The 14,948-nt window shown below is 38.0% G+C and overlaps 1 protein-coding gene across 1 annotated transcript in view; it reads left to right on the top strand.

Moving 5' to 3' along the window:
• Pik3c2a (phosphatidylinositol-4-phosphate 3-kinase catalytic subunit type 2 alpha) overlaps positions 1–14,948 on the top strand; it is a 110,538-nt gene that overhangs the window by 38,379 nt on the left and 57,211 nt on the right. The window contains exons 3-8 of the mRNA XM_057777084.1: positions 58–161; positions 6,909–7,066; positions 10,689–10,809; positions 11,875–11,986; positions 14,342–14,421; positions 14,543–14,606. Of these exons, the coding sequence (XP_057633067.1) occupies positions 58–161; positions 6,909–7,066; positions 10,689–10,809; positions 11,875–11,986; positions 14,342–14,421; positions 14,543–14,606 (639 nt within the window). The remainder of the gene's footprint in view (positions 1–57; positions 162–6,908; positions 7,067–10,688; positions 10,810–11,874; positions 11,987–14,341; positions 14,422–14,542; positions 14,607–14,948) is intronic.

Here is a 14,948-nt window from a genome sequence, read left to right on the forward strand (position 1 = left end):
TATGTAGCATTTTGGAGATCTTTCACTTTTAAAATAAAATCACTTTTTTAATTACAGAAAGACCCAAATGGGACCAGTAGTTTGCCAACTGGAAGTTCTCTTCTACAAGAATTTGAAGTACAGAATGAGGAGGTGGCAGCTTTTTGTCAATCCATTATGAAGTAAGGAATTTTCTTTATAAATTACAGATTCTTTAAATTAAAATGGTCATTTAAAAGATATACTTCATGTCTCAAAAAACAAAACAAACAAAATAAGAGCTGGGCAAGGCAGAGGCAGCGTATCTTTGAGTTCTGGGCCAGCCAAGGCTATATAATGAGACCTTGTCTCAAAAAAACAGAACAAAACAAAATCCAAAACTTGCTACTTCATGCCAATCCTAAAATTTTTAACTTTTTTTTTTTCCTTTGGGTGGCTAAATTTTGAAACAAACAGTTTCTAAGTAAGACCGGGAGTGAGCTTTGGTCCTCCATTAACAAGTGAAAATCTGGGTTTCATGTGTGTTTCCACACACCTAGAAGGTGCCTTCTTTTGTATTTATTTATTTATTTGTTTGTTTATTTATTTATGTTTGGAGATACTGTTTGGTTTGCAGTCTAGGCTGGCCTCAAACTCTCACTCTTCCTGCTTCAGCCTCCTGAGTTCTAGGTTTACAGGCATACATAACCCTGCCCATTGTCTCACAAACTTATCTACCATTCAGAAAGCTATCCCACTTATTTAATAAAAATATATTTTATAAATATTAGAAAAATTTAGTCCTTAAATATTTTCTCACTCTTGTATGTCTTAGACAGTATTGGTTTTTGTTTTGTTATTGCTGTTTCAGAGATGGGATCTGTAGCCCAGACTGGCCTCAAAGTCCTGGTTAGCTGAAGATGATCCTGAACTTTTGTTGTTGTTGTGTGAGACAGGGTTTCTCTGTGTAATATAATAGTTCTGGTTGTTCTGGAACTCAATTTGTAGACTGGACTGGCCTCAAACTCGTTGAGATCCTTCCGCCTCTGCCTCTCAAGTGCTGGGATTAAAGGTGTGCACCACCACTGCCTTGCTGATCTTGAACTTGTGGATGCTTCTGCTTTCACCACGGGCTAGAATTATAGTCATGAGCTACCACTTCCAGTTTTATGCAGTACTGGGGATGGAACTCAAGGCCTCAAGCATGATAGGCAGGTTCTCTACCAACTAAGAGTTACATTTTCAGCCTTATATCATATTCTTCATAGATGGAAAAATTGAAACTCCAAGAAAATACCCTAACAAACTTTTCTCTGCTGTCAGTACAGTGTCACATCATCTTTGCCACTGGTTAAATGTTTGTTTCCTTTACATGATTGTATCAGTTAGGGCTTGTGTTACATTCTTCTGTGGGTTCTGGGGATCAAACTCAAGTTGACAGGTTTGTGCACCAAACACTTGCCTGCTAAAGTATCTTGCCATCCCTGTTTTGTTTTGTGAAACAGGGAAGGCCTCACTTTGTAGCCCCTGCAGTGTATTGTGTAGGCTATACTGTCCCTGAACTCAGGGCAATCCTTCTGCCTCTGCTTCCCTAGTTCTGGAGTAACAGTTATGCATCAGCATGCCTACCTTGAATTCACCTTTTTTTATTTGAAATATTTTATAAATCCAAAGGTGACCTTGAATTGGGATTTTTCTACTTGTACATTTCGAGTTCTGGGATTACAGACTTCCTACCATGAAGACTTAAATTCACAATTTCCTGCTCTCTTTAGACCTTCTGTCTTTCCCTTTCCTTTACTTCGTTTTCTTACCACCCTCATCCTCCATGTGGTTTAGCTTTATTTTTTCCTATTGTAAATGAGACTTCTGAAGACAGGGCACATAATCACTGATTCCATATTCTGATGTTTTTGCTAGCAGAGAGGAAAATAAATCTTAGCCAGTCAGACAGAGAAAAGCTATGCAGAAGGCTGAAGCAGCAAACTTGAAGGCAGAAGACAAAATCTGCTCTCTCATGAAGAGAAAAGTGATCATCACCAAGGATTTATTCTTAATCCAGAGCTGTCTTCAGTAAAAGAGGCTTCCTTTTTAAATAAGTCATGGGGACCCCAAGACCATTTTCGAGTGTGTTTGCCATTTTGGTTAATGATTTAGAAGTACTCTTTTACCTTAATGCTTTGGAAATAATGTTACATGTCTTACATAGTTTCTTTTTTCCCAAACAAGAACTATATAGTTTCTGAAACTCCCCCAGCTTAGCTAAGTGATTACAGTAGTCCTTCCTTAGTTATATTCCATAATGCCTCAGTGGATGTCTGAAACTGAACACTGAGTCCTATGTAAACTCTGCTTTGTAAAACAAGCGCATCTGAAAATAATTTATAGAGGTCTTTCGATGGCTCTGTAGGTAAAGGTGTTTGCCATCAAGCCTGATAACCCAAGTTTGATTCTTGGAATCTACTCCCCATGGCTGTCCTCTGGACTCTGCCCATATGCCCCCTTCCCACATAAATTAATTTCCTTATTATTTTATGTGTGTGAATGTTTTGGCTGCATGTATGTAAGCATACCACATGTATACATGATGCCAGAAGAGGGCATTCGATCCTCCCAGGATTAGAGTTGTAGACAGTTGCCAGCTGCTATATGAGTGCTGGGAATTGAACCTGAATCCGCAGCAAGTGCTTTTAGTCACTGGGCCAACTCTCCAGCCCCATCAGATTAAATTTTTAAGTTAAAAAAATCGTAATTTGGCCGGGCGGTGGTGGCGCACGCCTTTAATCCCAGCACTTGGGAGGCAGAGGCAGGCGGATCTCTGGGAGTTCGAGACCAGCCTGGTCTACAAGAGCTAGCTCCAGGACAGGCTCCAAAACCACAGAGAAACCCTGTCTCGAAAAACCAAAAAAAAAAAAAAAATCGTAATTTATAACAGCAATAATTTACCATTAATCTTAACAGCCTGAGCACATGATTTTTTTTTTTCTTCCCTTATTGGGTCAAGATTTTTTTTTTTTCTTTTTGCTTACTGGAATTATTTTCAGATCATAGTTGACAGGACAGTAAATGCAACTGAATAAGGATGCTGCTGTATTTATTTCATATATGCATATTTATACTCAGAGTGGCTTATTTAATATGTAACTCCAGATGAACCAAATAGAAAATGAGGTGTTCCCCCCACCCCCACCCCCGGAAACAAGGATTCTCTGTAGCTTTGGAGCCTGTCCTGGACTAGCTCTTGTAGACCAGGCTGGCCTCGAACTCAAAGAGATCCATCTGCCTCTGCCTCCCGAGAAAATGAGTTCTTAATCTCCGACTTCCAGTAATACATGGTATGATTGCAACAACTTTCAGAATAGAGGTTTCTGAAGCCATGTTCTAGGAATTTTTCTTTTTGTCCTGAAAATATGGGGGCTCAGTACATATATTCCTCAAGTGGCTGCTTTTCTCCAGCGTAGTCTCCCCACAACCCAGTGGACTTTAAAACACACACACACACACACACACACACACACACAGACTAAAGTAGTCTCAACCCTTCTTCCCATGCTGGGAGATGATCCCTGGACCTCACATATGCCAGATGATCCCTGTAACACTAAGGTTTTTGACTCTCTTCCCCACTCCCCTTTTGAGATGGAAACTGACTTTGTAGCCCAGACTACTGGCCTCATTTATAATATTCTACAATGCCTGACCCTTTGGGGAACTGAACCCAGCATGCACACAGCTGCCACGCTATATGTAGTACCTATTTTATGCTATTTATTTATTTATTATGTATACAATATTCTGTCTCTGTGTGTTTGCAGATCAGAAGAGGGCAGCAGACCTCGTTACAGATGGTTGTGAGCCACCATGTGGTTGCCGGGAATTGAACTCATGACCTTTGGAAGAGCAGGCAATGCTCTTAACCACTGAACCATCTCTCCAGCCCCCTATTTTATGCTTTTTAAAAGTCTTCTAGAAGTTATTCATGCCATCATTTTGATTCAGCTGTGAAATCAGCATCTGATTATTAGGATTCTATGTGTACTTACAGTTGAAATTACTTAGAAGTTTTAACAATTCAGTGCCAATTTTCGGCCTGGGTTTTTATTATTGTTTTTGTCAATGAAATTAAAGAATTGAACTAGTGAAGGTCTTTTACTTTGACTCATGACTGCCATTCAATATTCGTTATACTTATTTCTTTGTTTCTTTTTCTTGATAAAACTAATAGTTGTGATCTAGAGAAAAATTTTTAAAAGAATGTTGTTGTAGTAGGCCTTTTTTTTTTTTTGACATAATGAAGATTGAACTCGGGGAACTAGGCATGGCATCTAGCGCTGAGCTCCAGCCCAGGTCTGTGGTTATTACTGCTTTCTCTATGTTTCTCTAGCACAAAATGAGAAACTATATTCTATGCCTACCTTTTCTTTGTATGTGATTCAGATCTCATATTTACGGCATATAATAATCTTTTTATTATTAGGAAATGTTCTACAGAAAAATGTTTCATTTCATCAATTTCATACATGCAAATAACATTGAACATTCTCCCTCTGCCCCATAGTTTCTTAATTCTAAGACATTCCATATGTTTTCAAAGATTGAATTCATCTTTCATTAATAATTATTTCCTTATTAGGCACTGTCTCCTGCAGCCCAATCTCACTTTGAACTTGCCATAGAACCGAGGATGACATTAAACTGCCATTTAAACTCCATTCTCAGTTCTCAGATTAGTTAACTATATGGTTTACTTTATCTATTTTATGAATTCTCTTTCTTAATTTATTTATTTTTGTGGGGGAGACGACAGGATCTCACTATGCTGACCATGCTGACATAGAGCTCTCTTGGTAGACCAGACTGGCCTCAACTCAGAGAGATCTGCCTACCTCTGCCTTCTGAGTGCTGAGATTAAAGGTCCAGTTTTATTTTATGAATTTTAGCAAACAATACAATGCCAAGTATGTGTGAAATAATAAAAATAAGCCATTGCAAGCTTACTGTGTTATGAAGGGATAAGCTTGGCAGCAACTAAATATCTTACAGGTTCCAATATCAATTCAACTGGCACATTTTGATCACATTTCATCTTTTGAAAAAAATATTTGTAAATTTTGTATATATAGTTTATGTGTGGTTATTTATGTACAAATTAGCATTGTCAGTAAAGGCCAGAGACATTGGATTCTCTGGAGCTGGAGTTATAGGTAATTGTGAACCATCTGACATATGTGTTAGAAATTAAATGTAGGTTCACTTTTAACCACTGAGCCATCTCTTCTGTTCCATATTTTATCGTTTTAGTATTGGATCACAATGTAGAAACCACATTTATTCTTACACTAGTTCATTTTATAAGACATTTACAGTATTTGTTACATAGTAGGCACTGTTTTATAAACTTATTTTACATGGTATTGTGACAACCCTGAGAAATCAGTGGTCATATTACTTTGAAGCAAGAGAATGTCAGTAACTTAACTGCATTTAATGCAGCTAATAAATAATAAAAACAAGGATCAGATTCAAATAGTATGCCTTACAGGTTTTGTATTGACTGCTGAATTTGCTCATCATCTCAAACTGTTTTATTCTGTATTTATGCCTTGAATACTTTAATATCCGTAGAAGCACATAGTATTTCCAGCAAACATTCTACTTAAGGCCTCATGAAAAACAGATGATTACTAAATATATGGCTCAGTAATAATAGCCTACGTGTCTAGCATGTATGAGGCCCTGGGTTCAATTCCAAGCACTTCAAAAAAGGTGGAAAAAAGAAAAACCGATAAGAAGAGGGGACTGGAACCTTTTGTTAACCTCTAGGAAAAGGCAGTTACTGGGGCCTATGAAGTTGACTGTATTAAATCTCCCCGTTCTTAAAAATGCTTATTTTACTTATTTGTTCATTGTGTTGTGCTAATATGTGGGTGAGTGAGTGAGAGTTACGTATGGGTGGACATGCTATGGCAAGCATGTGAGGACACCTGGCAGGGGTTGGTTCTCTTATTCTACCCTGTAAGTCCCAGGAATTGACTCAGATTTTCATAATGCAGTCATGTCTGGAGATGAGCCACATACTACACTCATGTATTTATATGTGACTTTGTTGTTCCTATGAATACCTTAACGTGTGACCCCCTAACTTTTCTCTCTTTCTCTTTTCCTTCCTTCCCTTCCTTCCTTCCTTCCTTCCTTCCTTCCTTCCTTCCTTCCTTCCTTCCTTCCTTCCTTCCTTCCTTCCTTCCTTCCTTCCTTCCTTCCTTCCTCCTCCTTCCTTCCTTCCTTTCTTTTCCCCCCCGAGACAGGATTCATCTGTGTAACCCTGACTTTCCTGGGACTCTCAAAGATTTGCCTGCCTCTGCCTCCCAAGTGCTGGGATTAAAGGCATGTGCCACCATGCCCTGCTTGACCCCTTTTAAGGTACCCTTGTAGCACTGTAAAGGTCTTGTAGCTCTATGGAAACCCATTTTCCACTTTTCCTTGTGTTGAAACCACAAACAATGTTTATAGGGAAAAAAAAAAGCTCTGCTTAGAAGAAAATACTTTGAAAAGATAGAAACTTTTTATCCCTCTGGTATTTACAATTTTTAGTGACATTGTTAGTGCTATCAACAGTTTATTTAAAACAAATCACTTTATTGTATTGTACAGCCTAAGAATCTAAAACTCATTTGATGCCAGCCATCTCTGCAATGCCTAGATCTTGTTGACAGTATTACCAAAGATATTCTGGCACAAGTTAACTTCTTTTTCCTTGGTTCCCCTTCATTTAAAAGGCACATGCTGCTATTTGGAGTTTTAACAGGAGTTCATTCATTGCCATTCTCATGAGCTACTCTGGAGCTGGACAAAGACGCGAGAATTGAGTAGCTGAAAGCATGCACAGCCTTGTTCAGGGCTCTCAAATGCAGCTTTAAAAAAGGATTAAATATCTCCTTTCTTGTGAACAGATTGAAGACCAAATTTCCATATACAGATCACTGCACAAATCCAGGCTATTTGTTAAGTCCAGTCACAGTGCAAAGAAGTGTGTGTGGAGAACATGCCAGTGTGAAGGTCTCCATTGAAATTGAAGGATTTCAACTGCCGGTTACTTTTACATGTGATGGTAAGTTTTGCTTTGACTGGGAAGGAAATGTTTCAAATGTCAGTATATCCTTTCTTTTCATAAACCAAATTTGTTTTCATTCGATATCCTTTTAAAACATTTATATTCATTTGGGAAGTTTTCTGGTTAAGTGAACCAGGTCACAGTAGGGCTATTTCTGACTATAATAAGTTGGTTCTTAACTAAAGCCCAAAAACATTAACTATAAAAGCTAATTATAATACTTACTCTGCTTTTATGGCAAGAAAAGTGCTTTCTTACAGAGAATTGGTTACACAAACCTTCAGATCACTTCCTAATCTCTGCAGGAAAGGTAATTCTCCTTTGGTGTTAATTTTCCCTTCCAAGCTTGGGTAAATATCCTCTCTAGATCTATGTCCTGGACGTCTGTAGCAGTTTTCTGTTATGTTTGTTTTTGTTTTTAGAACTACATTGGCTTTCTTTTAATTTATTTATGATGTATATTATTTAAGTAGGGTTTGAATGGTGGAGTAAGTTTTTCATCTCTAGTAATTTAGCCTAAGACTGAAGCATATTTTGTTTTTCCTTTAGTGGTTGTAACTAGAAATGTGTCCAATATTTAAAGATCTTCTGGTTTTGTGCTTTTGGATAGCCCTTTAAAAAAATGTAAATTTGAGCCTGGTGCTGGCGACACACACCTTTAATCCCAGCACTTGGGAGACAGAGGCAGGCGAATCTCTGTGAGTTCGAGGCCAGTCTGGTCTACAGAGCAAGTGCGGGGACAGGCTCCAAAAGCTACACAGAGAAATCTTGTCTCGAAAAAGAAACAAACAAACAAACAAAAAAGTGTAAATCTGAAACAAAATGTTAGCCAACTATAACAGTCATGCTTTATTTTCTAAAGGAAAACTTATTCTTTTTAAGTCATTTTAATTTGGTATACAGTAAGAATATTAAATTTCTAAAGAGTCAACAGGTGCTTTGCAATAAAGCATGAGTAAAAATTGATAGCAAATGTTGATCTCCATCAAGTCTTAACTTACATCAAAGTCTGACTAACTTCAAATTGTATTGTCCATGTCTATTGGTTAGTCATAAATGCATGTTTATTATGTATGTTTCTATTAAGTGTAACTTGACTGAGGGCATAGGTCAGTGGTACAGTACTTATCTAGTATAAATAAGGCCCTGTGTTTAATCCTTAGAACTGGAAAAAATTATAAGCATTTTATGATAGAAGTATAGACTATATGATCAGATTATATGTTTTTATTTGTTTGGGGTCTGTTCAAAAATAGAATTGTGTTATAAGATATTTTAGAACATAAAAGCTTTTAATGCCAAGTCACCAGTTTCTGTGTATTTTAAAAGCAGGCTTATTTTTTAAAAATTGAACAGGCTGACCAGATGGTGGCTCATGCCTGTGATCACAACATTTAGAGACTGAGGCAGAATTGCTATGATTTCAAGACATGCCTGGATTACAGTGTTAGACTCTGAGAAGAAGAAAAAAATAGATGATTTAAAAAACTTTAATTTGGGTTTGCATAGTTGGCTCAGCAGTTAAGAGCACTTGCTGCCCTTTCAGAGGACTCGGTTCAATTCTCAGCACCCACGTGACTGCTCACTGTCTGACAGAACTAATAGAGGCTGTGGAGCCTTTGAAATATGATTTCAACTCCAGTCTCAGGTGATATTACACAGTCTTCTGACCTCTGCTGGCACAGGCATGCACATGGTACATGTATATACACACAGGCAAAACACTCATACATGTTAAAATAAATATATCTAAAAAAAATGAAAACTTTCATCTTCTCTTCATTGTTTTATTAGTAGCTCAACTTTGCCAAGAGTGAGACTGCCTACTTATTTGCTTTCTTTTTGTTCTTCATTGGAGAATTCACTATACAAATATCTGAAGTAGTAATTCTCTTTTCCTTGTAATTTGTTTTAAGACACTGCTCTCTAGGTATTGCTGACTACTGCCCTATTTGAAGGCATCTGTAATATGGGTCTGTCTTAGAGTTTCTATTGCTGTGAACTCTTATAAAGGAAAGCAGTTAATTGGGGCTGGCTTACAGCTCAGAGTTTTAGTCCATTATTGTCATGGCATTAAGCATGGCAGTGTGTGGGCAGACATAGTGCTGGAGAAGGAGCTAAGAGTTCTACATCTTGATCCCCAAGGAAGCCAGGAAAGACTGTGTGCCTAACTGGGTGTAGCTTGAGCATATAGTATCTCATAGCCCACCTCCATAGTGACATACTTCCTCCAACAAGGCCACACCTCCAAATAGTGCCACTCTTGAGGGTTGTGGTGGTGCACACCTTTAATCCCGGGAAAGGGAAAGGCAGATCTCTATAAATTTGAGGCTAGCCTGGTCTACAGAGTGAGTTCAAGAATAGCAAAGGCTTTAACCAGAGACGCCCTGTCTTGAAAAACAAAACAAACAAAAAAATAGTGCTACTGTCTATGGGCCAAGCATTCAAACACATGAGTTTGTGGGTGCCATTCCTGTTCAGATTACCAGGATGTAACTTTCTTTGTTTAGGCCTTCACTTCTACCAATTAATAGAGGCTGTGGAACCCTTGAAATATGGCTCATCTGTATTAAATGCTGTAGATCCAGTATACACACTAAAGTTCAGAGCCTTAGCCTAAAGAAAATAATAAAATGTAAGCAAATACTGATAATGCTAGCATCATATATCTACATAGTTTATTAAGATAGGGCCTTGTTATATAATCCAGGCTGGGCTAAACTCATGATCCTCCTGCCTCTAGACCAATGTTCTTGATATATTAGACTAAATAAAATATATTATTAAAATTAGCTTTGCAAGGTTGGAGTTGTAGATTAGTTGGTAGAGTGCTTGTCTCGAATCCATGAGATAGGCTTGATCCTCAGCACCACATAAACTAGGCATAACAGTGCATACTTGTGATCATAGCATTTGAGATGGAGAAACAGAAGTATCAGAAGTTCAAGATCGTCTTCTGCTTTATAATTCTGAGCCAGCTGGGGCTACATCAAAACCACACACACACACACACACACGTCTTTGCCTTACAGCTTATTTCCAAAATTAGCCTCTTTCTCTGGCTGTTTTCAGTGTGGCTAATGGAAAAATTTTAAATGGCTGAGTGTGGTGGTGCACACCTTTAATCCCAGTACTTGGGCAAGAGGCAGGGGTAGATGGATCTCTGTTTTCTTCTCCTCCTCTCCCCCCCCTCCTCTTCTCCTCTTCTTCTTATGTTTTAAATGTATATGAGTGTTTTGTCTATGTGTCTGTTCATCATTTTGCATGCCTAGTGCCCTTGGAGGCCAGAAGAGGGCACCACATCCTTTAAAACTAGAGTTATTGATGGTTGGAAATTGTCATGTGGTGCTGGGAACTGAACCTGAGTTCTTTGGAAGAGCAGCCAGTGCTCTTAACTGCTGAGCCATCTCTCTAGCTTCTCTGTGAGTTTGAGGCCAGTGTGGTCTACATAGTTAAGTTCCAGGCCAGCCAGGGCTATATAGTGAGACCCTGTCTCAGAGAGAGACAGAAAAATGGTGGGGGGGGGGAGTATGCATTATATTTCTGTTATATGGTCTTCTCTTAGATTATGAGTAATATTGACAGGTAATTGAGCAAAATGAAACTAACTCTCTTTCAGTGAGTTCTGCTGTAGAAATAGTTATAATGCAAGCCCTTTGCTGGGTGCACGATGACTTGAATCAAGTGGATGTTGGCAGCTATGTTCTGAAAGTTTGTGGTCAAGAGGAGGTTCTACAGAAGTAAGTTTACTTACTCACTTATGACTACTGAATGGTGTCTTTGGAAATTTCATTCTTAATGTTTTAAATTAGAATTTAATTTCAATTTAAATTTGTAATATAAAAATATCTTTGTATATGGCATGGTTTTACACGCCTTTAATCCCCCACTTGGAGACAGAGGCAGGTGAATCTCTGAGTTCAAGGCCAGCCTGTTCTACTTAACAAGTTCCAGGCCAGCCAGAGCTACATAATAAGACCCTGTCCCTAAATTCATTCATTTATTTTTTATGTATTATATATTTATAAAATGTAAGAAATATATTTGGTCCTAATGTGTATGTATGTGTGTCTTACATAGTTTCTTTTTTCCCAAACAAGTACTATATAGTTTCTGAAACTCCCCCAGCTTAGCTAAGTGATTACAGTAGTCCTTCCTTAGTTATATTCCATAATGCCTCAGTGGATGTCTGAAACTGAACACTGAGTCCTATGTAAACTCTGCTTTGTAAAACAAGCGCATCTGAAAATAATTTATAGAGGTCTTTCGATGGCTCTGTAGGTAAAGGTGTTTGCCATCAAGCCTGATAGCCCAAGTTTGATTCTTGGAATCTACTCCCCATGGATATAATAGTGGGATTTCAGAAGTAAGAAAGATATGGTATTCTCTTAAGTTTAGTAGCCTTATACACTCACTAAAAGTTGTAGTCAGTTGGTTAAAAGGGAAATAAAATAACCTTCTAAAAAAGTCAGTAATCACATCATTTGTAGATTCTGTTCTCCTTTGCAGCATGCAGTTGCTATATATACAGAGTCAGCAGTTACTGTCTTTTATTTGCCTGAAATAATCATTGCATGAACTTTAGTAATTTACTAAAGCTTACATTTAGTCCAGTTGTTTTCTATCTTCTTTCATCTTCACTGACTCACATAGAAAAATTCCTGTTTAAATGTTCATAGTTGGCTTTAAAACAATGTGTTTCTCCATTTTCTTCAATTTTTCATACAGATGCAATTTGTACTTTATGTCTTTAACTTGTGATTTGAATAGAATAATACTGATGGATAATTAATGTATTTTAACAGTAATCATTGCCTTGGAAGTCATGAACATATTCAAAATTGTCGAAAATGGGACACAGAGATTAAATTACAACTCTTGACCTTCAGTGCAATGTGCCAGAATCTGGCTCGAACAGTAAGTGTGTATGAATTGCATTTAGTGAATCAGAATAGTTCTGATAGTTGAGAGATTTTCAGTCAGTTTGTTTTCCATTTTTTTCTGCACCAGGCTGGGTTGATACACTTGTTGTTTCTAGCAGGATCTTCTCAGAAGGTCTTCAGTCATGGGAGTTTAGGTAGCACGTTCCTCAGATCTACAAGTACAAACTGGGAAAGCTATCTCCTACTGACTTTAAACTTACTATATAGCTAAGGGTCACCTTCTGCCACCCATGACCAGCTTTATGTAGTGCTGGATACTGAGCTGAGGACTTGGTCATCATCCTGGGACTTGCTACATCCTTAGCCCTTGATTTTTCATTTTTTTTTTTTTTTTAGAGAAAAAGCTAAGTTTACTTAGTTCACTGCAAGAGTGCAACAGCCAAGGGCTGCCTGTCCAAGTCTCATATTTAATAGTCTTACACAAGCGTGAAAATTTCAGGGTTAATTAAGAGGGAACAAAGAAGAAAGGGTATTGAATACTAAATAAGGGTTTTCAGTTTCTCATGAATATGTTTGCATAATGTGGAATGTAGGCGAGACTACTTTTCTCATTGGTGGTGAGCAGAGAAGGGACAAAACTTACTGAGGAAAAAGAAGCAGAAATTCAAACAATCTTGTCCCCATCTAGTCCCACCTAGTTTTTACACAACCTCTTCCTCCATTGAGTATTTGAAATGGGATCTTGCTTCGTAGGTCTGGCTTGCCTGAGGTTACTTGCATAGACCATACTGACCTCAAGTTTGTTGCCATGCCTGGATTATAGATGTATGCCATATGGCCCAGCTTAGTTTTTCCTTTATTTGATCACCATAAACTAGATTTAAGAACATTGATCTTGCCGGGCGGTGGTGGCGCACGCCTTTAATCCCAGCAATCGGGAGGCAGAGGCAGGCGGATCTCTGTGAGTTCGAGGCCAACCTGGTCTACAAGAGCTAGTTCCAGGCCAAGCACCAAAGCTACGGAGAAACCCTGTCTCGAAAAACCAAAAAAAAAAAAAAAAAAAAAAAGAACATTGATCTTTTCTATTTTTTAAGAAATTTATTGCATATATTTATTTTTTGTGTGTTTGTGTATGCATGTATGCTACAGTATGTGTGTTTAGGTCAGAAGAAAACTTGCGAGACTTGGTTTTTTCTTTATACCATGTTAGTCCCAAGCATGGAATTCAGGTCATTAGGCTTGGGGACAAAGGCCTTTATCCTCTGACCTATATTGTTAGCTCTGTAAAATATGAGTTTATGGCTGCGTAGAGGATTCCAGGGTTAAGAGCACACTGGTTTGTTCTTCCAGACGACCTAGGTTTGATTCCCTCTACTCATGTGATAGCCCATGACCATGTGTAACTTCAGTTCTACAGGAACTGACACCCTCTTCTGACCTGTGAGGTCACCACGCATGATCCACGGATACACATGAAGGCAAAACACCTATACATACAAAATAAACTTGTAAAAATAGAAGTTTTGGTCAGATTTGATGGTATGCTTCTATAATCCCAGCAAAAAGGCAAGGGTCAAGAATTCAAGGCCAGTCTGAGCTACATGAGAACCTCTTTAAAATTAAAGAGTGCTGGGGGGCAGGGTAGAGGAAGTTGGCAATAACTCAAATAAAGTGCTTGAGGACTTGAGTTGGAGCCCCAGTACCTGTAAAAAGCTGGATATGACAGTGTTTCCATAATCCTAGCACTAGGGAGAAAAACACTGACAGATCTCCCAAGCTGGCTGACTAGCCAGTATAGCCATTTTATTAGCTCATAGTTCAGTGAGAGAGCCTGTCCTTTCTCAGAACATAAGCTGGAGAGCAATAGAGGAAGACGAATGACATTGACTTCTGTACACACACGTTTACCCACACCCTAGTACTCACATATGCAAAATAAAATAAGTAATGGAACATTTAAAGATTTATTTATTTCTATTTTTATGTACTTGAATGTTTACTGTATGTATGTGTACCCCATGCATACTTAGTGTCCATGGAAGCCAGAACTGGCTATCACATCCCTTGGAACTGGAATTACAGATGATTGTGAGCTACTATGTGGGTCCTAGGAACCAAATCCAAGTCCTCTGCAACACCAGCAAGTACTCTTTATCTCTGAGCCATCTCCCCAGCCCCAAATACTGAAACATTTAAAACAAAATTAATTTTTCATACTATTGACTAACTTTTTAGTCAGTTATAAAGAGTAGTTTAGATAGCATTATGTCTCCAGTTCTCAAAAATTAGTCTAAAGATTTCATCATCTGTTTAACTATACTTACTTTAATTGAATGACCAAAGAATTATATTTGATTATTCTTAAACATGTGTGTATGTATTTATTTAGGCAGAAGATGATGAAGCACCTGTGGATTTAAACAATTTCTTGAATCAAGTAGAAAAACCTTATAAAGAAGTCATGACAAGGTATAGCATTTAAAGCATCCATTGCAGGTTTTCAAACTTTGTTTTGGATGTAAATATATTTATTTTCTGTGATCAAAGCAACTGCTGTGATTTAAAAAAAAATACCTGTTTTTCATTTCAGACACCCTGTTGAAGAACTCTTAGATTCCTATCACAACCAAGTGGAACTGGCTCTTCAAACTGAAGTAAGTTTTGGCATAGGGACTTAAAGATTATTTCTGTTTTCTCTGAAATACTAGTTTTAGAATTAGATGATATGTTTTAAAACTATATTCTTGGTGTTAGCCACCCACATAGCAGTGGATGACGGGTAGTGAGAGCTTTAGAGAAAGAGAAAGCCCTAAAAGCATCGAGTTTAATAGCATACTTGGGCTCTAGTCAGCATATAAAAGAAGCAGTCAAAAGAGAAGACAAAGCAATAGTTAGTACCTTTCCAAGTCCTGACCTAGAACAGCAGTCAGACCTGGAGGAGTCAGGCACATAGGAACTGTCTGGTAACTCTTAAACAGCCAGAAAAGAGTTGAGAA

The sequence above is a fragment of the Chionomys nivalis genome, chromosome 8 (genome assembly GCF_950005125.1).
Source record: "Chionomys nivalis chromosome 8, mChiNiv1.1, whole genome shotgun sequence".
NCBI classification, from domain to species: domain Eukaryota; kingdom Metazoa; phylum Chordata; class Mammalia; order Rodentia; family Cricetidae; genus Chionomys; species Chionomys nivalis.